At 39.9% G+C, this 24,734-nt stretch overlaps 2 protein-coding genes across 17 annotated transcripts in view; one reads left to right on the top strand and one right to left on the bottom strand.

Annotated features, from left to right (window-relative positions):
• Positions 1–24,734, bottom strand: part of stxbp5l (syntaxin binding protein 5L) — a 202,777-nt gene that overhangs the window by 67,188 nt on the left and 110,855 nt on the right. For all 16 annotated transcript variants that reach the window (XM_085765857.1, XM_085765841.1, XM_085765854.1 and 13 more), the window contains exons 5-8: positions 15,864–15,998; positions 8,465–8,528; positions 5,722–5,805; positions 632–755 (exon numbers count right to left, since the gene is read on the bottom strand). In XM_085765857.1, the coding sequence (XP_085621983.1) occupies positions 632–755; positions 5,722–5,805; positions 8,465–8,528; positions 15,864–15,998 (407 nt within the window). The remainder of the gene's footprint in view (positions 1–631; positions 756–5,721; positions 5,806–8,464; positions 8,529–15,863; positions 15,999–24,734) is intronic.
• Positions 20,166–23,315, top strand: LOC146964768 (uncharacterized). Its single transcript, XM_085766208.1, has 3 exons — positions 20,166–20,196; positions 21,065–21,146; positions 21,546–23,315. Exons 2-3 carry the CDS (start codon positions 21,072–21,074, stop codon positions 23,313–23,315), a joined length of 1,845 nt encoding a protein of 614 aa, XP_085622334.1. The 5' UTR covers positions 20,166–20,196; positions 21,065–21,071.

Genomic DNA, 24,734 nt, shown 5'->3' with positions numbered 1-24,734 from the left:
TCTGCCATTTCTAAATGTGCTGATATCTGACAGTGAGCTTGGCTTGTATAACACAGAGTTCATTCTCTACACATCCAGCTGCACAGGGTAACAAGCCCTTCATTACAAAAGTTGCTGCAGAAATTTGACAAGATGTATGTACTGTATATTGCACTGCAAAGGGACAAACACCATTCTATTACTGTTCTAATTGGTCAACTCATAGAGGTGAACCATTTTTTGTTATACATAGCATTTATGGGTATATCAACAGTCTTGTTTTATGTCTAAACTGATATTAATATATAATATTGCACTGTAATACTCTCTTTGCCACGTTATGTTTTCATTTATATAGCCTACCGTAAACATGAACACCACATTATACAACCACGACTAAAACAAAATAAATACTGTTATTTAATGGCCACGTTTTATAACTGTTTGAAACTCACCCCATAGATAAGCTGTAAACTATAAATTAATTCTACAGCAAATCCATCAAATTAAAGGTTTATCCTCATTTTGCAGTGTGTTCCATTTCTGTCTGTATTAGGTAACAACTCAAGGACCCAGTTTTCCCAGTTTGGGAATATCAAAACTTAATATTGTTTAGTAAAACAAAACAGTAATCTGTGAGTGTGCGTCTTACCATGAGGGAAGGTGACCTGGAATGGCTTTGTGGTGTTCCTGAGGTTCCACAGCGTCAGGCTGCCGTCTGAGTGACTGCACATGAACTGCTTCCCTTCATGATGCCAGCTAACTGAGTGGATGGCCTGTACCAGAGATAGAAAGGAAGATGATATATAAGAAACATCAACATTTTTCAGATTAGTTTTCAATGTTCAATTCTATTAAAAGAAAAAGGCAAGATAAGGATGTTTGTAATTGATGCTTCCATCCAAATACAAGACACAATTGACAGGATTGTGATGCACACCTGTGCTACAAAAGCTGCTGTTCATCTCACAGCTTTGGACCACAATCACGTTTTCACTACATGTACAGTAGCAAAAAATGACAGTGTATCTCTGAGCCTTGGATGGGAATGTTAACTCATTGAGTGCCAACCACGTAATTTCTCGTTTTTCGTTCCCATGCGTTGAGTGCCAAAAACGAAATTTTTCGTTTTTTGCTTTTTTTTTAAATTATGAAAATAGACACTTTAATACACATTATATGTAAATTTGGGGACTCTACGACGAGGAGAACTGAAATAGATGACGATCAAAGTCACATGACAGCTCATGATCTGGAAGTTTTTATCATAACTCAGCTTCTGCAAACGGAGTTCTGCATGCAGATGCAGCGCAGCTGCGCCGCAGCTGCTCTGCTCTCACCCGCGAGGCTGCAGCAGCTGGGAGCTGAACCAGGAAGCTCTCAGCCCACTGTCCCGCCCGGTCTTCATCTGGAGCAACACCGTGTCCTCCCCAAAGTCCTCCCGCGGTAAAATCTGATGGTCTCTGGGTCAAAGCAGACCGGCACCACCGACCCGTACCACAGAAGGACCACGACCACCGGCGGGACCGGTGTTCGCGAGCCGCTGTGGCCGACAGAGCCTCACGTTCCGCGGCGAGAGGCTGTGACACGGCACGGTGCGTCTGTGTTATTGCTGTTTAGTGGCGCCCCCCCCGCCCCCGATGGTGGTTTTGTGAATAGAACAACAATTGTTGTGTATATTTATCTTATACGAGCCCTTTGATCCAGAAATGCGAGTGTGAGAAGAGCGACAGGCACAAACAGCGCACCTTTCATAAAAGACGCTCTATCTCCTTTTCTAGAAAAAAAGGAGGGATTTTGGTGAAACCCAGCCATGTTTAGCTTGACTTTTCTCAGGAACGGAGGCACGTAGAAACAAACGGTTTGTGGCCATTTGAAGGATAAAGTTAAACCTTTCAAATGAGCCACAGTATGTGTTGGTGGCAATAATATAGAATACACTATGGCTCTAAAATAAAAAGTCAAATATGGTCTAATTTGCCGGTACACTTGACTAAAACTTTGGAAAGGAGCGCGGCACTCAATGAGTTAATTCATATCTTTATGACAACTTTATAGCTTTCTCTGCTGCACTGCTGAGTGATGTGCAAGCTGAGATACCTCAGTCGTTCAAGTGAAGAGGTGTCATGTTCAAACTGAAACAACAAATGACAAAGCAGTCATGAAAGCCGAGAGAACAAGTCCACCTCCTTCTAGCTGCTTTGTCTTCACTGCATTATGATGGCGTCTTTCAAGCCCTCAATCTACCCACTTTGATCTGTCAAACGGCATGGTGTCCACTTACCCAAACCATGCCCACTTCATGATCCACATATTCATATCAGTGTTGCTTCAATGCTTTTTCAAACCAAAACACACCACTGTCAAAACTGCACACTTTACTGTCAAATATTGGCATTTGGAAATTAAGTTCCAACAATGCAATGTCAATGCATGGCCTCTGTTTGTACTGGACTATGGCTGCGGCTGTGCATAATGAGCCCAGTCAACCAAGAATACTTTAAATATACCTCACCCAGCTCATAATATTGAAACATTTTACTTTTCTCTTCCATTTCATTAAAAAATGTGAAAATGTATAAACTTTTATTTTTATTCTTTGTAATCCCTGCCCTTTCACATACCTCATACCTTAGCAATTTGTGATCTGCAATTTAATGTCAAAAGACATTTGAAAGATATTTCTTTTGAGATATGGCCTTACATATCGTCTGGATCAGTCTTTCCTCATTTGCACATTCAATCTGAGCCAGCTTGCAGCATTTGACTATTACTGTAGGATGCAGCCTAGGTCTCGTTTTCTTAAGAAAGCAGGATACTTTTCATATGTCTCACACATTCATAAGGTTAAAGGCCAGCAGGAATTTCCATTGGAGATTTGTTCTAATTAGCTGAGTAGAGTAATAATTCATCTTGTTCAAATGGGACTATTATTTGGGTTAATTAAAGTACATGGAACATTCACATAGGTTAAAAAAGGTCAGAGTCTGCTTGAAGCTTCCATAACTAAGGTACGACAATGTCTACTTACAATTGGTTTCCTTCACATACTAGGTGTGTGCAGTGCTTTTGGAGAATATAAAAGATGTTTAACATAACAGATGCAAAGACAAATCCCATGGCAGTGAAAGATCATAATGTAAAGATCATAATGATTTAATGATTTAATGATAAGAGCAAAGTGTGTAGCAGTGAGAGTAGCTGCAATCCAGTACATCTGTCCTCTTTGAGACATGTAAGTGGTGGTGTGTCTTTTGTAATCAGCTGAGGAGGTGTGAGACAGAGATGCTGGAGGTGATGCACATGAGGCCACTTTAATGACTGTGAGCAGGAGGTGAGTCATCAAGGGAGATGGGACAGGAGATGAGAGATATCGGATATCGAGGATCAGAGCTACAGTACAAGGTGAAAGTGTCCAAGGACCAAACTGGGTTTGAAGCCATAGAGGTTAAAAAAGCAAATTAAATAAGACTGAGTGTGTGTGTGTGTGTGTGTGTGTGTGTGTGTGTGTGTGTGTGTGTGTGTGTGTGTGTGTGTGTGTGTGTGTGTGTGTGTGTGTGTGTGTGTGTGTGTGTTTTAGATTGTTGGTGTATGTGTGTGCATGTAATGGACATAGAGTACTGTACATGGTAAATCCAGTCTGAAGCTGTTAAAGACATTTGCACTCTAGATAAGATCAGTTCTATACCTGATACTGGGAACAGCATTACCATCTATTGGGTGAGCATCATCCCACCATTAATTTTGGTAACTGATAAAGACTGAAATAGTATATACTACAGACTGTCAGATCAAATCAAACATATTTGACACAAAGGATACCCTCTTATCTTATGCTTTACCACTGCTAAATGGGAACAGACACTATAGTCTTCACCATTCAGCTGATAGTTCGGTGCGAGCTGTCAGAGGCAGCCTGGGTTGGTACTGTATGAGCGTGCACAGGGTTTTCCACCTACTGTGCCCAGTCAACAGAAGTAATTGGATGCAGGCAAAAAAAACTTAAACTAAAGTTAAAACTGTGAAATATAGCACCTGATGATAAAGCTGCCTTGTTGAAAATAAAAACCTTGATGCTGATGAAAGCTGAAAATTGTCCTACTTCTTTGTTTCAGTTCAAAGTATTGGCAGACAAAAAGGTTAGTCTAAGTGATGGGAGGAAGATGAAAAGATCAAATGGATATTCTCAAGGCCACATATTGTATTTATGTAAGATGGACCACAGGAGCAGGGCCAGCCTTTTAAACACAGATCTGTGTGACTGACTGAGTATGTCAACGTCACAAATATGCAGTTTAGCCACAAAGCATTTGATTTAGTGTTTTAATCAGATTTTTACTGTTAGTACCTATGGATATAAAAGACATATGTAGTTTTGGTCGTGTTAAAGGTAGAGTGGGAGATTCTGGAAAAACGGTTTGAGCAGGCTACATAGAAAATACACTGTTGAAAAGTCCAAGCCCCTTTCTTCAGACTTCTCTCCGAAGCCACACCTGCAGAGCACAGGAACGCGCAATGCTTGTTCTTTTCTGCCATAAAGTTGCTGCAACTGTCTTGTTGAATTTAGCAAGCTAGCATAAGCTCTAGCATCGTCTTTTGCGTACTGTATCATAAATCGTTGAAGCCTCTGAGCACTAAGAGGCGTATGCGCAGAGGGGGGAGGGGCAGGTGATAGTTTGATACACGTCACGATCCAATGAATTTGTTTGTGGCGATGGTGATTTTACAGGATTGTCTGTTCCACAGGTGACTGACATTTTTCATTTTTGTAAAAAAAGCATTAAGTAAAAACCTTTGCTGGCGGAATGCAGTGATTGTGTAACATTTTTTTAAGAAGTGTTTAGTATTCCTTTAGACACCCAAGCTTCAAAGTTACTTTGTAAGAGAAAGTTTCAAGAAAAATCTCACTGTCAAACTGTCTTAGAAATGACAACATGGAAACAACTGTTTACATATTTCCACAGCAGTTTGGTGTCATGTAACCTGATGCACCAGATGGCGTGTTACACAGAACCATCTGGGAAGACTAAGCTGGAAACTGTTTGGAAGAAGGCAAATACTTTAAAAAAGCACTTGGCAGATGATTGGATGAACCATCCGTCTGTCATTGTCTATCATAGGCTAACTTCATCCAGTCACATTCTTCATCATCTCCATTTTTCTCTTTTCCACTCACAGTTCTGATATCACTGTTATCAGCACTGTGCTAACCCATTAAGAAGCTGCCATTGTCGACGAACAACAACAATGAATGCTGCTGTCACACCTAATATCCACCCACAGCTGCACAGCTGCACAGCTCCCACAGTTCCTCTCTCACAGGATGCTGATTGGTCAGATCATTATGGTTGGTGCGGCTGGCAGGATGGATTCTTCTCCAGCTGCCTCGCAGGGTTCGGTGTCATTCGAGGTTTGTAAATTTTGCATTGCATCAATCATGCACCACCCTCTGTGTGAACATATTTCATTTTTGTTGCAATTTCCTGCTCCCCACCAAATTATGCCCCATGCTGTAAATTCTCTTTCCTGCTGCTATGAAAAGGCATCCCAACAGAGAGCAGTGGGAAAAAGTGAAAATTTGTTTATATTATAAGCCAAGTAAGACTGAAAGCATTTGAGTGTTCAATTTCCTGTCAGTATAACATAAATCCAAATACTGTACAGGGGCTGGTACTATGAAACAAAATAGTTTTACCTGACAATGCCTTCAATTAAGCTGTTGGGTTGCACGGAGAAGCTCACCTCATCATAGTAGATTCTGAAGTCTGCCTTCTTGGCCCGGAGGTCCCACTGTACGATCGTCCCACTCTCAAACCCTACAAGCAGCTGCAGAGGTGAATGACAAAGAATGGTAAATAAAGAAGTGATTAAAGATATAAGAGCAGACCATGCATCAGCAGCATTGTGTTTCATGTCTTTCATGTCTTTGCTGTGATGTAGAAAATCCGTTCTACCGCCTGTGGGCTCACCAAAATACTTTTCCAACATGCTCTCCTCAACCGTTATAGTGATCATATTCAGAGTTGTTTGTGATGACAGTTTCTCAGCTGCCCCCTTCTGAGTCTCACTGCTAATTCAACATGACGTCTTATGAGTATAATTGAGCCATATGCTTCACTATACAGACATATACAAAATTTGATCCGGTTCATTGATTTGTAAGTGCACAGGTCTAATACACATACAAACAATTCTATGCACATGCCTTCTCACCCATTTTAGTGACATACATACTGGATGAATACAGGCACAAAGCTCCGGCATCCACTCACAAAACAACAAAAATCTACCTCACACAGGCACACACACGCACAAGATAAGAGTAAAAGTGAAACAATCTGATCACAGATCAGAGGAGGGAGATCAAGAATGATATGTGATGATGGAGGAGCACAGGCTGCAAGGCAGAGTGGAGGAGACAGCTTTCCTGCTGAGAGGAAAGACGGTGTCTTAAAACCTCAGATGAAAAGTTGAAGGCAGGTGATGTGAAAAGGAAAACCTGCTGCTCTGCCAGCCCAAGCTCTGCATCAGTAACCCCGATAGTCACAAATGTAAGTAAACAGATGCACAAAGATATACCGTAGAACATGTATTAGGAACAACACACTGTGCTGTGTAAACTCTACACATTAGAGCACACAGATAAAGTGCTTTTGAATAAAAAGTGGCTGACAGCAGTAGTAGAATTATTTTCCCACATAGAAATATCACAAGCATTAACATCATTGATATTAATAATAAAATGTTGAGCCATTTCCAAAGTACTGATATTATGAAGGCTGACTCACTCACAAGAGTAGGGCACTTAAATGTACAGGAGCCACTAATAATGGTATCATATACAGAATTGTCTGTTCCTGCTATGCCTGGTTTGCAAAAGTCTGTTAAAGCTGCATCTAACAATTATTATCACTAACAATAAATCTACCAATTGAATTATTGATCAACCAAACTGAAAAGTATCCGTTACAAAGGTCATTAGTTGTGATGCACTTTTTGTCCTGTCAAGTCCAACAGCTGGAAATATTTCATTCACTCAGGTGTATGATGCACTATAATACATCTGAGAAGCTTAAACTATGCTTTGCATTTTTGCTTAGCATTTATTATTTGAAATGTTTTGCAGAAGCATTGCAGATTGACTTACAAACAAATTAACCCCACTGTAGCTGTCTGTTCATCTATTTTTAGATGCAAGAAACTCAAAGGAATCATCAAAACACAGGTCTGATTTGCAAGTGATTTATACAATTAAGCCCTAACATATCCAGCTGAGATGGTGCAACAATATTTTAAATAAAGGAAATCTCATATACATCAAATGTTGTTCATAACAAGCCAGGGAGTCTGCACAGTCTGTCCCAGGAAACCATTCATCTGTATCAGTTTTTTATTTTTCTGCTATAATGCTGCTATAAATTCTGCTGTAGAGTAAAAGGACATCAGCGCTGATGGATTCTTAGTCTGTGTGAGCAGTGATGTGTAACTATGTCTAAGAAAAACACTTTTTTATACACCATGGCTCAACCTTACATTTCATTTTATAGTCTCCTACACAGTCAGACCTGTTTTGGATTATGTCTAGTAAGGCTTAGATAAGGAAAATTGCCTCCATTATTCCCAACAGAGCTTATTGTTACTTGTGTTTTGTTTCTTGTGGAGCATAAATGATTAAAATTAATTTTCCAAGTATTAATGTCAGATTTACTTTCATAGTCCTAATTAGGGATCTTGTACCGTAGACTGTATTCATTTACCACCACTAAAGAAAAAAACACATGTGGGAGCTATCCTCAGTCTTTTAGGTTAGTAACAATAATACCTCCCATTATTATTATTTTTCATACTACATACAGAACTGCCTAGTGTGTGACTGCAGTGTGAGGCAGCAGCTAAAATCATGTGTCTCATTTTTGTCTTCACAGGTTGTCAAGACTGTTTTGACCTAGTGGCAGTGAAATCCATCGGGAAAATCAATGTGTTCCTCAATGACCTCTCTTTTACAGCAACCTCCTCCTGTCACTTTCCCTACCAATTTGACTGTAGCATGACCCTGAAAAACTCCATGGTCCTCAAGGGATATTACCTACAGGTGCCTCTCACCTCCTTTCTTCTGTGTATATGTGAAAACCCAAGGGTCAGGGGAAAAGAACATGAGAGCATCAATGGGAGGGTCACTTTTCAGAGAATGGTTTTACTTCAGTGAGCCAGAAAGAAAAGCTGAGAGAGTGAGAGGTGAAGCAATTAGGAAAAAAAATGAATGCAAGTTAGAGAGACAGAAAAGAGGCGCGAATAAAGCATGGAAATACAGAGAAAAGAAGAGGGAGGACGGATGTGTAAGTGAAGAAAAAGGGCAGAAATTTAATTAAAGGCAAGATTTAACAAAGGCAAAAAAGTGGGAGAAAGGAGACGGCCTGTAATGTTGTAGATTGTGGTAACGTTAGAACAGGAAGTGTGCTGCTGTGTCTATTATCTGCCTACTCACCTTCCCTTCATCCTTTGGGCTATCGCTCAAATGAACCACAGGTCCTGGATGAGTTTTAGTTGCTCTGTGATGAGAGGGAAAGATAAAAGGGAAGTGAAGAAGACTCTTACATCTTGTTTAAAGAGGACATGTAAACAATAAGTAATCAGTTATTTTACTATAGTTACTCTACCTGTACAAAAACACAAAAACATGCTGTAGACTAACATGAAGCTAAGTGTCATGACATCTATAGATAGAGGGGAATATTGATTAGCTTGTGAAGTGCTGTGTGTGTTATGATGTAACTCCTCACAACATAACACCTACTGCATTAATTCAATATGCTGTTACACTAAAAAGAAAAAAAAAATACTGCTCATGAATTCATCTTCCAGAGTACAGACTCTCACAGGTTGGGAGTTCATTATTCAGTCAAAGAAGACATGGCACATTAAAAAAATAAGGTAACACAGAGATCATTAGGAATTGCATGAAGAGCTCTACTGCACTTGAAAGTCAATCATAACTCTTACTGTTAGACTTAAATATCACCATCATGTCGCAGTCAAAGACTTCCACTCGTTACTAAGTAACAGTATTGAGTGGCAGGAGGCAGTTTTAAGGCACACGTCACCTCACTACATACTACAATACTAGAAAATCTAGGCAAAAACTAAACAAACCAACAAAACATGTATCATATTATTCAACATTGTGATTTATGGTTTTTAAAACATGCTTCATACAGTATTCATGCATAAATAAAGACCAATGATGTATTATATAACATTCTGGGCCTGCATAACCTGTATTTCTTCTTTTTTTTTTATTCAAAAATGGATATTAGGAAATTATAGCACACAGCTTGATTTACCTACAAATATGACTCAGCAAAGAAACATTTTGCATTGCTGAACTTAAGAGAGGCCCATTATCTGCCAGTGTTGGGATCATGATAAATTAGACAAAAAGCAAAAAGGAAGGGACGTCATGGTTTATATAATCAAATCTTTTCCCAACCAAAACTTGCAGCAGAAAAAGCATCATGGCTGAAATGTGAGCGGCTCTGGGACACTGAGGTAAAGTGTGACTGACGCGTTCAGAAGGGCACAGTTAGTTCTGCCTGCTGCCGGAAGGTGATAAAGAACATGAGACCACGGAAAGCAGGAAGCAACAAAACATCAGCAACACACCTGTCCATTTGCTGAAGTGCCACAATGGGTGAATGCCAAAAGCAAATCTTGCCACACCAGCCATCCAGAACAAATAATACACTAAGCTGATGCACACTTTATGATGTAACATGCATATGCACTTTTGACCCAAGAGCTGTTGTTGCACATCAAAAAACCCACACACACACTAACACACAGTGTGCCATGGATGACACTACAGTAAGTTCTTTTTGAGTTTATTAGTAAAACAAGTTATGAAGTCGTTGGATAGAAAATGTTCACAACAGTTATTGAATATTGATTCAGTGGGCTGTAACAGAGGGCGAAGGCTCGCTATTGTTGTGGAAGGTCGTTTTCTCCAGCTAAACAAAGTCTCAAAGTGAAAGTTGGTAAAAGTGAAAGTTTGCCTTTCAGGAAACAAGGCCAAGTCATTTAAAACAACACAAACGAATAAATGGGAGTCCTTTACAAAAGAGAAAATTATTTGCAGACGGATTGGATGTTTCCTCCACCTCAGCTCACATGGTTGGACAAATCACACTAGTTATAGGGGTCTCCATCACCTTGGGTTATCATCACCAGACAGTGTTATATACCTACCTCCAGAGCCTCAGCCATACAGACTAATCTCAGGGTGCTGGAATTACGCTGGGAGAAACAGGCACACTCCACCACTAACTCCAGTGAGAGAGACACTTGGCACCAATGATGCGGATGAGGCAGTAAGTGATCACAAAATCTGCTCTGGCCAGGATGTTTGAGTCTGCCAGAAAGATGAGTCTGCATCGATTAACAGTCTCTGGTCCCTTACTCATGCAAGGTGATGATGAGATGTACGGTAGGTTTCCTCCTGTGAACCTATTGCTGGCTCATAAATGTAGTGAGGAGGGATTTGTTTTTGTAGCAAACTGATATTCTTTTTGGGGGCACCCAAAGTAGATGGGTTTCATGCTACTGGAGGAAGCAATAATGTTTTATCTATAAATAACAAGTTTGACATAAGGGGTTTAGTGCCCAGTGCCAGGGTTATATGGAGTGCAGTTATGGAGTTCACAGGTTCAGACATTAAATCTGCCCCGGAAAATCCTCAGAGTGCAAATCATCAGCATGTTAGCCAGATTTATAATATTGAGAGCGTCTCACCCATCCCTCTTTCCTAAATTAGTAAATCATTATACTAATCACCATTGCTACCACTGGCGGCAATAAAGTGTCCCAGAAAGCAAACAGTTTCCTACAACAGAATCATAGTTGTTTCCCTAAAAATAGGTGTCTCCTCCCTAATATTGAACTTCCTCTTACCCAATACTGACAACTCCAGCCTTAACAAAATCCTCAAATTTGTTTTTTCTAAACATTAGACAACTGTTTAATTACTTGACTCTTCAGCACAATCTGGATATGACTGGGAAAATTATGACTGATAATTTAGAAAAAAAGGCCTAAAACCCTTTTAATGCAACTTCACCACCTGATTACACCAATGCACATGCTAAGCAAGGTTGGGGTGTGGCTTTTATCTGAGTCCAAATTATAACTAGACTCACATAGACATTTGTGCTGAAACCATCTTCAGGTAAATACTGTGACCCTTCATAAAGCCTTCTTAAATATTTGACACTCTCTCTCACTCTCAGTTCAACTGGCTGAGGCAGATGGCCGCTCACCCTGAACCCGGTTCTGCTTGAGATGTCTGCCTCTTAAAAGGATTTTTTTCCTTGCTACTGTCGCCAAATGCTTGCTCATGGTGGGAACTGTTGAATCCCTGCAAATACATTGAGTACTGTCTAGATCTGCTCTATGACAATTACCCAGAGATAACTTATATTATGATTTGCTGCTATAGAAATAAACATTTACTTGACTTTATTCATTTTATGTTCACCTCAATATGTTCTGGAAAGTTGCGAGGCGGTGGATGTAGATTTGTATAAACATAAGTCTTACATCACTGATTCTGCTGCAAAGAATTAATGATGATTAACAAAAAACCAATAAACACTGCATGAAAATTGGAAGCAGTTAGAGCACAAATTATCTAGTTTGATCTGATTACTGTCTCTGTGGTCATTAGTCTCCAAGTGTACAGAGGCTGTAGCAGGGATGTTGTATACCAGAAAAGTACCTACACAACAAGCTGAAATGAAACTGGTGGAGCTATTGAAGTATGAGGTTTTAAGGTAGCAAGCTTAATTGGATGATTCTGTTCCTTTTTAAAGATATACTGTAATGACACTGTTTTACAACCCGATGAGCAACCTACTCATCCTAAAAAGCTTCATCAAAAGTACTACTGTCTCTGCACTTGTTCAGCAATGATGTTTTAAAATCATCTCAAAGATGAAGCCAAAAACCCACTCAAACAATCATGTCTGTAGCGGCTCAGGGGATCTAGAAAACCAGGCTAATTTTCCTGCCTTTGGCCCAGTGAATGCTGGGATAGAGTCCAGCAATAACAGGTGTAGACTACAGGTGTATAGTACTCTGCACAACAACACAACAGAGAACGGAAGAGTTGAAATGTCAAGTTATAAAAGGTATGACCAACCGAATGAATTTATAGTTTGAGTTATGAGGAACTGGAAAACATGTTTTTTTTTTTTCTGTCAGTCATGGCTACCAAGGCTGCTGATATTACAAAGCAAGACCTTCAGATACAGCACAGCCAAGAGAGCCAAGGTAACCCATCACAGGAGAGAGGAAATAATCAGCAGGACAGATAAAATAGGAGGGAGGCATGGCAGGAAGTAGCAAAGGATGAAGGACATAAAAAAGAACATAACAACTATTGTTGAGGATTAAACAAATGTCCTACAGGTGGCACCTCTTTATTGTCTTTTCCCCACAAGTCAATTTGGCCCATACTATACTCACCTACAGTAAAAAGGCTACCAAACAAAGATTCTTTTTTTTTCTTCCTCTGTATTTGCATCTTCATATTGTAAGCTGTCATTTTTACATTTTGCAAAGACTACTTAGAATTCATGTTTTCCTTTAGCACAACAGTCGACAATACACAACCACAGAGTTTAGAATGTGGCTCCCCTACTTCATTCTTTAAGCCTTTAATCTGTAACAGAATATGTAATTTACTAAGGAAGAATTTCATCCCCTCCTCTACCAGACTAAATCACTTTATTTCGAGGATTTGTGCACTGGTCTTACAGTATAAAACAATGTTTCTGAAGAGATGGAGCAAGGAAAAATTTAAACAAGCATGTTTAACTCAGAGACAGTGCCCTTACTGACTGTAAACCTTGTAACAGCTGGTGATTTTTTTCCAACTTGCCACATAGATTTGAAAGGAAATGCCAAAGGTTGGTAAATAATGCAAGTTAAATACTGAAAAGTTCAACCAGCCTTGCACCATCTCTGTGTTGTTTTTCATATCTAACCTTTTTTTTTTTTTTTTTTTTTACATTTCCCTTAGGTTTCACACATGCATTTAATTACGGGGTTGTGGTTACCATCTATTTCTGTTGTCATGTATTTCTATGCAGTGTATTTGCATTTTAAGATTACTCAAAGCTTGTTCTTTATTTCACAGTCTAAACAGCAGAAATGCCAAACATGCCAAAGTTGATTACGGCAGACATGATGCCAGGCGTAAACATAATTCTGTTCATGGGAAGGATCTATGAACTGCAGCAGAGTGTGCACTGGGATGCTGTGTTTTCCCATTCCCCCCTGCATCTCATTTTTATATCTCATTTTGGAATGAATCTCCTGAAGATGAAATTGTGCATTACACATGTTCTAAACGCATTTGAATTTCAATGAGAGCCCAGCCCTCCTGTTTGGGAACGGTGGCCCCAGTTGAATTGTTGCTATAACAGATTATTTTGGTTTGTATTAAATTAATGCATGTGTGAGTGTCTGTCACACAAACAAATACTGTGATGACACAGATACACACACACACACACACACACACACACACACACACACACACACACACACACACACACACACACACACACACACACACACACACACACACACACACACACACACACACCAAATATGACTCACACTCTGCTGTTTGAACACAGTAGAAAGTGTAGATGAGTCCTCCCCTGCTCAGTGTTCCACCGCAGGAAAAACAGAAAGTCCCCCCTCATCCCTATTCATGTGTGGTGGAAAACCTCCCCACCCAAACTATCAAACTCCCCAGCTGCTCTGTGTGTTGGGGGATGCACTTTCTTCTAGTTCAACTTCCCATGAACTCCACCTCAGAAAGGTAGAGAGTGCTGACGGTTAGAAAACAGAGATTACATTATACATTATTATCTAGGCTCAAACAGAGCACAATGTGGAGTGTACAAAAACCCAGTTTTCAAATGGCTGTGTGCTCTCCCAGCTGTTTGCACCTTTGGTATTTTTATTTTGCTATCTTTTTCTGTAGTATTTAGTAGCTCTGCATGTTCAATGATTTGTGTACAGATGCATGTTTACTATAAACACAACCCCATACCAGTAGTTGATTGGTCAGGGACACCTGCTCAGTTTGGTAGGTTTGTCAGCTGCTGCTTTATAGACCAGAAGAAAATCCATACTGGTACGTATGATTACTGTATCATGCCATCGAATTTGTACAGGATTACAAGAAAACTCAGAAACTACTGCTCATCTGTTCCAAGTAGGTGTATTAATGTTTATTAACGCTGTCAATGTACTCAAGTACTAGGGAAATTACTGAATACCATGTAAAAGCTTCAATTACATGATGACCATGAGGTGATTACTTACAATAACCCATTTGTTAATGTTAAAAATGTACAAATTCACATATAGATTATTGCCAAAAACATGTATTGTGAGATCACAGTGTGCCCTTGAACTTTTAACTTTAACCATTAAAACTGAATCTGTTCATCCTTGAGTCCAAATACATCGTTGTCCCAAATTTTAAGACATTCACTCAAGGAGTTAAATATCACATTTAAGAGTCAATGGGACTGATGGATGTGAGGAACCCAAGAACATAATAAAAAAACACAACAAAGCATTTAATAACACATAAACCAAAGCAAGAAATTATTAAATAAAGGAGTGTTTAGTGACGACTGGCAGACAGTCCACCCACACATACACATCAGTGTCATGACTGCTCACTATAGTTTGGGCTGTCATAAGGCAACAAGATGGCTTGGTATTAGAGTGACTTGTGACTGACACTGCAGCAGGGGATTTGCCACAAGAATGGTGTGTAGGTGGGTGAAACCAAGAGACAAAACACGGCGTACAATGCAAACGAGCACTTTTGCACATTTGTATACTTGCTGCTGTCAATCTGCAGCATAATGCAGCTACACAGTCAACACTGGCAACAAAGAAAAAAAGTGTACGTCAACAAATTATTAAAGGTTTCTATTGAAAGTAGTATTATGCCCAAATGAGAGCCGCTATACAACATTGTGAATGCCTATTGCCAACTGGGAACAAGACCATAATGGGAGGATGAAAGCAGTTGATTCAGTGAGGTTGTGTGTTGTTGTTATTTTTTTAATATAGCCTTAGTCTCCAAGTTGATTCACTCTCAACTTGTTTGTTTTATTTAAAAAAAAAAAAAGCATTTTATGTTTATTACAAATCAATGATGGATATATTCAGTAAGAACAGCTATATAATGTTCTTCAGTCTAGCAAGTACCAACACCATTAACTTAAACATGGCTGAACATTAGCATATGAATATAAATGAGAAGTAGCAACAGCCAGTAATTCTGAATACAATGCCTACGATATATTAATCTTCTGCATGAGTGTGATGTGTGGAGAATCAGGTTATTTTAGCCATTATTGCAAAACAAACTTCCACATATTCATCCACAGCTACAGCTACAACAATGCAGTGTTCACTTCTCTCCGCACTAACGCCTCTTATTGTCCAACTTTAAGAGCCTGTAATTAAACTCAACCACTTCTGAGATTTGAACCAGGAAATTATGACAAATGGCACTCGAAGGGCTACTCACTGCAGGACTACCAACACAATTAAACCTTATTTCTGGTACTGAGCTAATCTTTTTTTTTTTTTCCTACATACTTACTTAGAATGCATTAAGAGTGTACCAGGCCTAGTAAATTGGCCCTCATTATTTCATCACCAATGTGCCGCCTGACCCAGTACCCTCCCCACCACCGTTGTCATTGTCATTACATTAGGAATCATCACTGTGCTCACAATGACTGTTATTATCATTTCTGTCATCTTCAGTATTTGGAGCATTAGATACTCACAGTTCTATGGCCTTGTTCCACATGATGACATATCCAGACAAAATGAAGGACTCGATATTGACGATGTGCGTGTTTCCGCGCTCTGTCCCCACGTACAGCCATTTGCTCTGAAAGGGAAGGTGGCAAAATGTGACCCTGGAGAACAAGAAACAAAGGAAGAAAGAGTATGGATGTTAGAATAAGAACAGTCATGAAGGCTGACAATTTTTTTTTGTGAATCCTTTGGGTCACAGGATTCTTGTGGGATTCTAAGAGGACGGGAGATTAATCACGCAGTTAATCACGTGATTAGGACGGGAAAGGGAAAAAATGCAGGACTGCGTACATACAATAGCTTTGTACCACATATGCAGTGGTAACATGAATTAACAATATAGTTAATAAATCAACACCTGCTGTATTTGATTTTGATTTTGTGAGTATTATGTACAATTCGGGATTTCAGAAAACTGTATGTCTTATTTGTGTGCAGTATGATGCAGTGAACTCAAAAATCAGCTTTTAACTTTACAGTAAAATGAAGGTGCAATTGCAGGAATGACAGGTTCGTACAGGTTCTCTCTTGTTGGGCACGACACAAACCAACTGACCATGCAAACATGGACTAGGAGGCAGTTGCTCGATGAAACAATTGTTGACATGTGTTTACCCTCTCTAGCCTTCAGTATATCCTGCACCTGGCTGTATCAATGGTGTCACCGTCACAACCAGTGGTGCCCGATGGTAATGATTGTCCCTTTTCAAAAAGTCAGGTCCTGATTCATTCAACTGAGCTGCCCTGACTCACTCTGATTCACAGTTTAATTTAGAACTCGACAAGAAGGTGAAAGTCTGTCTCCCTCTACAATGCGGCACCTTATGTATAGATGTTATCGCCTACGTTCGCTCCTCCTGCCCTTTATGTTGCCACTCAGTGAACTTTTGCACTCATCCTGTACCAGCTCACTCTGTGCTGGTATAAATAGTTATTCAAAGAGCCCTTAAAAATGACTGCCACTGAACTTTTTCTGTGTTCCATTATAGTACATTTCTGCAGCACAGGCTAAGGTGGTCCATTATTTCACACATAGTCATTGTTCCTCTATTCAAAGCCTTGAATTGCAAAACATCTTCATTAAATGCAGAAAAGTATTCCAAGCAGTCATTATTGTGCAAATATAAATCCTGGACCTTGACTTGATGTTCATTCCTGACAAGACAAGGTACTACTGGAGCTTACAATCACCAAACCTGAGTAACGACATCACCTGTTTACAAAATAGACTTCTAAGACCTCTCTTAAACCTTTTGGTGGTTTCCATGACCACAATATAATTATGATCCGATAATAGGCTGCTTAAACCACTATTGCTCTCGCATTAGTATTCATCATCTTTGTAAGCATCTTAACCAGGGAATAAAGATGAGCACACACTAAGTCACTCCTGCCCATGCTGATTACCTTGGAAAGATGTGGTAGATCATTGGGCTCCAGCCCCAAAGCCACCAACCCAGCAAGAGGCAGGATTATTAGATAGAAGACAAATGAGATGGCAGACAATTCAATAAGGATTTTAGGGGCTTGGGGCGATGACAATATTCAAACTGGCAGAGGGGGGGAGGGGGTCAGCAGAGGCACAGTGTGAGAAACAGAGGCCTGTACAGTCCTCTGTCCTTTCAATATGCATTTATCATTAACGCTCCTATTTAACACATATTTGTATCAAGAAGCTTAGGGATCAAGCTTTCTGCGTTACTTCAATTCTTCCACAAAAATAGCAACAAATGAGATGCAATCCAAACCTCTTCTCAAACTTCATCTTAACTCTTACTTCAGAAAAAATATAATAATAACCTAGTGAGTCTTGACATTTCCCATGTATGAAAATGCTTTTGGATGAGGTATACTTAGAAAAGCCTTTTAGCGCTGATTACCTCCTTGAAATGTCACAGGAAAGATCAAATAAAAGACAAAGCTCTTAAGAAAAAAAATCAAAAGAGGAAAGGACGAGAAGATGAAAGGATGTGGAAAGTAGTAAATAGTGGTGAATACAGATCCAGAGGGAAAAAGAGGGAAAGTCAAACGAATGGTTTTGACTCCAGACAGTCAGAGCAGGCACTGTCATCAAGCCTTATAATTATCAATCCAAGAGGACAGGAGGAGACATGGCTTTAGCCTCCAGCTGACCAGTCAATGCCAAACCAGCTGAGGAGCAAATACCCCTAATGAAGTAAACAGATGCAGGGATTAATTGAATTGGTGACATCATCATGGCCACTGGCGACCTTGCCATCTGCTCTGCATGAGATCTGACACAACTACTTAAGGAATTCTACGATGACTATCTACAGTGTATCAGCGAAGAATGGTCATGTTGGATACATCAATAGATGTATTGATTGGCTTTTAACACAGTTTGAGACACAAACACTTTGGCATACTGCTTTTAGTTGGTGTGTTTATATATTTCTATATTTCAATTAATGTTGATTTTATTCATTTATTTTACCTCTGTAGCCTGGTTTTGTTTTTAAATGTGCTATATAAATAAAAATGGATAATCCTTTAACTGATAAGATTAAAACGCTTGCAGGGCGATTGATGATGTATTTTCTTTTTTCACAGGGACTGCGCTGCATAACTGGCACATAGCTACTGTCAGTCCTCCAGTGTAACTTTTTCCTGCTAAATATGACTGATGGCATGTGCACATGTTGAGACGCCCCCATGAGTTGACGACATAAGGAGCTAATAAAAAAATAAAAAAATAACTGACAGTATTAATTGGTCAAAGTTCTTGTTATCGGTTAACGGTTAATCATGTGCATCTCTAACAGGGATAGAAGGTTATATTAGCTTAGATGACTCTTACTGTCCTCAAAACTACAGGAAATGTCAAATGTTCATTCTTTTATGTGAATGCTCTTTGAACTGAAAGACATCCTCCTTTTCCACATGACATGACAAAGATGAGAGAGGGTGCTGCCGTGGGATGGAGGTTGATTGTTATCAAAAACAATTCCCTCAACCATTTCACCACTGATTCATGTGTTTTTCTTGAGGGAATCTAAGGAGGTGTTAGAGTGCTAATTGTCAGAGGTTCAGCCTAGAGACACAGAGCTAATAGAAAGTCACTGCCCTGCGTCTGATGGATGACTCATGATGCCCCTTTTCTTCATTTATCTTAAAGCATGATTCACTGCTCTGAAGCTGGGAGCAGGTGGCTCTGACTCTGACTGCTACCTTGTCGTGCCACAAGACAGGTAGAAAGCTACTGAGGATTTTTTCTTTCTTTCTTTTTTGCATTTTACATGTCACAGAATATTAGATGAATAAAAAACAAAAACATATACAAATAGTTATAGAGATGAGAGAATTGTTTGTGTAAATGAGTGTGTAAGTTCAATTCTAATATATTTAAACAGTGTCAACCAAGCTTATGAATACAAGTAAAGTGTTACCGAAAAAACTTTACTAGCCATCTCAGAAACAAAACCAGGATCTGTAGGAGATGTATTTGAAAAAAAGAAAAAAAAGATGGAGACGGCTGAAAGCGGAGAAAAATTTGAGGACGGATGCAGATTTGAGTCGCTAATTTTCTCCCGGATACATACCTCGCTTTTTGCACAACAATCCGTCTTCCCAGTGCATGTATACAGCTTATTCCGGTTGAATTTTGTTATATTACTACATCATCGCGGTTCCGGTGCGGTAGAGACTGTGTGAGTGAGTCTTGGGGTACCATAGCCACAAAGCTGGAGCAGGACAGAGGCTAGACTGTAGCTACTGTATCTGTAAACAATCTGTAAACAACAGTGCAATATTTTGAATTTGACTGCAGCAACAGTTTTGGCCACAATTTTACATGTAACTCCTTTAATAAGTTGCAAACAGTACATGTATTCAATAACTCTTCTTGGTCATTATCCCTGAAGGCCGTCTTGCTTAGTCATACGGAGCCCGAGATATATCATGGAATAAAAAAATTATAATTTGTGGCCACGAAATAGCAAGTCGTTCCCACGAAATAGCAAGTCGTTCCCACGAAATAATAATTCGTTCCCACGAAATAGCAAGTCGTTCCCACGAAATAGTAATTCGTTCCCACGAAATACTAATTTGTGGCCACGAAATATTAAGTCGTTCCCACGAAATATTAATTCGTTCCCACGAAATACCTTATTCGTGGGAACGAATTAATATTTCGTGGGAACGAATTAGTATTTCGTTCCCACGAAATTCTAATTTGTGGCCACGAAATAGGTATAACGTGCACTCCTGGACAGCAGACTCAGGACAGCTCGAGCGCCAGTAGAAGCCTACTGTAGGTGTCGTGATGTCGTGATGCCAAAGGTGAGTGTCTTTTCTCGTTGTGTTCTTGTCTTCTTGATATGCCCCATAGTTATTTAGGCTAATTAGGCTTGTGTTTAATACTTTATTACAGCGGGTAGCTGCCGTACCACCCGACTTACAAACTTTGTAGCCAAACATAGCCTACTAGGCTACCGTTTACTACACGGCGTTCTGTTGTGCAATGTGTGGTCGTAAACGCATGCCAGAGCTGCAGCCCTGCACACACATCAGGAGGACACTTTTCAAATAGAGCTCAGTATTGAGCTGCAATAATATTTAATGATGCACCGACCGACGACGTTTTTTGCAGTCTATTTACAGTAGCGCTCACTGTATCACGTTGCCAAGGGAACCTTTAGCCTACCGTGATCAAAATCTAGTTTGTATCACAGGCTGTTGCTCTGACTTAAAGTGGAATGTGTCCTTCAGTAGGATTACAGCAGATAAACAGTTCACTATATTATTAATCAGTCTCTGTAGTGAGATGTGATATAATTCCTTTAAACTATTGTGTTTCCAGTTATGTTGTTATGGTTGGTCCTGGATAGAACACTGATTAGAAAATTGATCAGTCTAGATAGCCTACTGATAATAAAATCATTTCACTTTGATTTTACCAAAGATTAAAGTGATTTCATGGACAGTATCAGATGCTGTTCTTCAGTGGGGTTAAATCTGCTGCATCAACTTTAAACTTTCAGAGCTCAACATTATGCAGCCTTCTTTAGAAATAAATGAGAGGCAGTGAGTTGAGTGGTGATTTACAACAATGTATTTGCAGCAACAGTATTCATAGATTGAGAATCTGGAAAATCTATTACTTTTTAAGGCTATTAAACTAGTAATTTTACTTTCCTGTGTTTTACAGGTCAACTATGGATACTCCACTGGGAGAATTTTTGAAGGAGCGAAAATTGCAAGATGTGATTAAAAAACTTGAAGATGAAAATGTAAGCCACACCAGCTGCTGTCTCTGCTCTCTCTCTCTCTCTCTCTCTCCTGTGTGTGTATTTCTATTTATAAGATTAATATTGACTATTTAATGACTATTGACTATGACTATTATATTTTAATGTACTCAAATACATCATTATAAATACATTAAAAAGTCAAGTGTGTTTACACAGCAATTTAAAATAATTGTCAGTCATCTTTAATTGGAAAAATATCTGCATCATTATCATATGTAAATGTTATCGAAAGTACGTCAAATGAAAAACAAACGATGTGAATACCTACACCCTTTATAGGTCTTAATTTCCTTTAAATATCCATTAGCATTCTATATTATGCATGTGGATGTATTAATGCATTTATTTATTGATTGGAGTATCTTTCATTTTTTCCAGATTGATGAAACTGTCATTCCATTAATGACAGACAGTGACCTGGCAAAGTACATCCCCAAAGTTGGAGACAGAGTCGCCACTGTGGCCTTCTGCAGACAAGCAGCACTGTCACAAAAATCACCATCCAGGAAAGAATCCATACTTTCAAGGCTACGACAAAGACTGTCTGGAGCTGAGGGGATGTCTCCAAAAAAGAGATCATCTAAGTTGGCAGGAAATACAAATGCCAAACGTAAAGTGAGACGACTGGAGGTTGGTTGGATGGATTTTGATGAGGACGAGGAAAGGTACAAACAGGTGAAGTCTGTAAATGGTGGAGGAACCAGGCATCTTTCTATTGAAAAAGATGAAACAGTGGCAGATATCAGAGTTATGGCTGAAAATATTTTTTTCCCCAATGGCAGTTCCAAAAAAAACAAAAGTCTTTCAAACTATTCAACTCACATTGAGAGCTCACAGATACATATTAATTTGTCTAATACAGTAGATGAGCTGTATAACGAAAGCAAGGTGAAAATGCTAAGACTTTATCTGTGCACCAAAATGAAAACGGGACAGCAGCCCCCAGTAGGAGTGGAGGAGGGTGATCACACAACAAGTCAGCCCTCAGAAGTAGATCTCACTGACCAGAATCAAGCTGTTGAGTATCTGTTGGTGGAGGACAGCTCTTCAGAATCAACACACCACCATGTTATTAATGATGGAGCTTCCACGAGTGGATGTTTGGAATTGGATGAGACATTACCATGGGATGGTCTGTTAACTCTGGGCGAAGGTGAAGATTCTCATACAGTTATTTTTGTAGGTGAGCACAAGCTGGATGTAACTGAAGATGAACCAAACCTTGAAACAGCTATTCCAGAAAAGGAGGATGATGCACCTTCTCAAACAGTGGATCAGTCACTGTCTGCTCCGGTGCTTGCAGGGGAGGCAGATGTTTCAGCCCAAGAACTTTCTGAATCACAATCTTCTCCTGTAACACTGATTGTAAGAAGAGGTCACTGTCTCACTGACATGATCAATGCCTTCAAGGACCCCAAAATTATGGCATCTGAGGTCTGCATCAAAATGCGTTTACCAAATGGAGAGCTTGAACAGGCGGAAGGAAGTGGTGTCTTGCGAGACTGCCTGACAGAATTTTGGATGGATTTCTATGATAGCTGCACACTGGGAGTTGAAGTGAAAGTCCCCTTCATCAGGCATGACTTTCAGCAGGAAGAATGGCAGGCTGTAGCCAGAGTGTTTGTAGTGGGGTGGAAACAAGCTGGTTACTTCCCAGTAAAACTTGCAGTACCATTTCTGGAAGAGGTGCTGTGTGGCTCGACGACCAGTAGTTTCAAGGATTCTCTTTTGCTGTACGTATCACATGAGGAAAGATCTATCCTTGAGAAGGCTTTGGAGGACTTTAATTCTGTGGACACAGATGAATTACTGGATGTACTTGATGCACATGAATGTAAACAAGTCCCTACCAAGGACACTCTGCTCCCTGTTTTGTCACAAATAGGGCACAAAGTAATTGTTCAGGCCCCAATGTATGTCATTAAGTGCTGGCGTCCTGTTATGGTTTCTGTAGCTAGTTTACTGCCACCAGAAGGACTGCATCATTTCATTGCACAAAAAAAAACAACTGCAAAAACAGTGAAGGCGCTTCTAAACTTTCCAGAAGAGATGACAGCAGCCCAATCAACAGTTTCTCGTTACCAGAAGAGGTACATTGGAGAAATGCAAGAACCTTCAGCTTTTCCTGCGGTTCTGTACAGGATCTGATGTCTTGGATAAGGCCATATTAATTGAGTTCATAGAAACCACAGATTTCCTCCGCAGACCACAGTCCCACACATGTGGATGTGTACTGAAGCTGCCCATTGGTTACTACAGCTATCCAGATTTTCGCAGTGAATTTAACAACATTCTCACAAGCTCAATGTGGGTAATGGATGTGGTGTAGGTGATTGATTTCCACTTGTTAAAGTGAAATTCCGGCGTAAGTGTAAACCATGGTCAAACACACCGTAACACCGAGTTAGACCCCCCCTCGAGAGATCAATTTGCCCGACCGCTACATTCACGAGATCCACCAACTTCAGCAAATACCGCAATATCGCCACACACGGCGCTCTCCGGATCCACTGTCTGACCGCAACCAAAACGCCACCATTTGCCCAAAATAATGCTCAGAACTGCACCAAATGTCATCAATAGTACACACAGGGTCCCAGCACGTAGTACGAGTTGTCAAACATCTGCTAGCTTTGCCTGTTTTCTTTAGCAAGGAGATGCAACTCAACTCACCTACTTCTCCTCCGGGAGCCGCTCGTTGGTGAGGAAGCCCTGACGAGTCGATCACCGAGTGCACCGGAGTTCCGCAGCTCTTAAAAATGCTCATTTGCGCCTATATCGTGGCCAGCACTCGATAATAATAGTTATAAAGTGATATGCAAGATAAAAATAAAAAAAACTCTGATTGTATTTCCATGAGGTAATTGTTGATTGAGCTGTGGAACTCCGGTGCACTCGGTGATCGACTCGTCAGGGCTTCCTCACCAACGAGCGGCTCCCGGAGGAGAAGTAGGTGAGTTGAGTTGCATCTCCTTGCTAAAGAAAACAGGCAAAGCTAGCAGATGTTTGACAACTCGTACTACGTGCTGGGACCCTGTGTGTACTATTGATGACATTTGGTGCAGTTCTGAGCATTATTTTGGGCAAATGGTGGCGTTTTGGTTGCGGTCAGACAGTGGATCCGGAGAGCGCCGTGTGTGGCGATATTGCGGTATTTGCTGAAGTTGGTGGATCTCGTGAATGTAGCGGTCGGGCAAATTGATCTCTCGAGGGGGGGTCTAACTCGGTGTTACGGTGTGTTTGACCATGGTTTACACTTACGCCGGAATTTCACTTTAATAGCAACCCCAGAATGTGAACCTTTAAAGATGTTTACCTGATTTATTTTGTAACTATCAGCTGTTCTTGTCCTGCATAATCAAATTGATTGATTCATATTATTACAGTTGTTTACCCCAGAATGTGATCTTTGAGTGGTGTTCTCAAGGGGTTTAAAATGTATTGAGTTGTTTACACAAGTTGTTAAACTTTAAAGATGTTTACCACAATTATATTGTAACTATCAACTGTTCTTATCCTGCATAATCAAATTGATTGATTTATATTATTACAGTTGTTTACCCCAGA

Source organism: Trachurus japonicus, chromosome 21 (assembly GCF_045865225.1).
Source record: "Trachurus japonicus isolate A0001 chromosome 21, Traja_1.0".
Lineage (NCBI taxonomy): Eukaryota > Metazoa > Chordata > Actinopteri > Carangiformes > Carangidae > Trachurus > Trachurus japonicus.
This window is presented reverse-complemented; position numbering and strand designations above follow the sequence as displayed.

Excerpts from the sequence above, each read along its gene's own strand:
- LOC146964768 (XM_085766208.1), top strand. The coding sequence starts at position 21,072 with ATGGATACTCCACTGGGAGAATTTTTGAAGGAGCGAAAATTGCAAGAT. Across the intron at positions 21,147-21,545 it reads AAAAACTTGAAGATGAAAAT|ATTGATGAAACTGTCATTCC; the intron begins GTAAGCCACACC and ends CATTTTTTCCAG.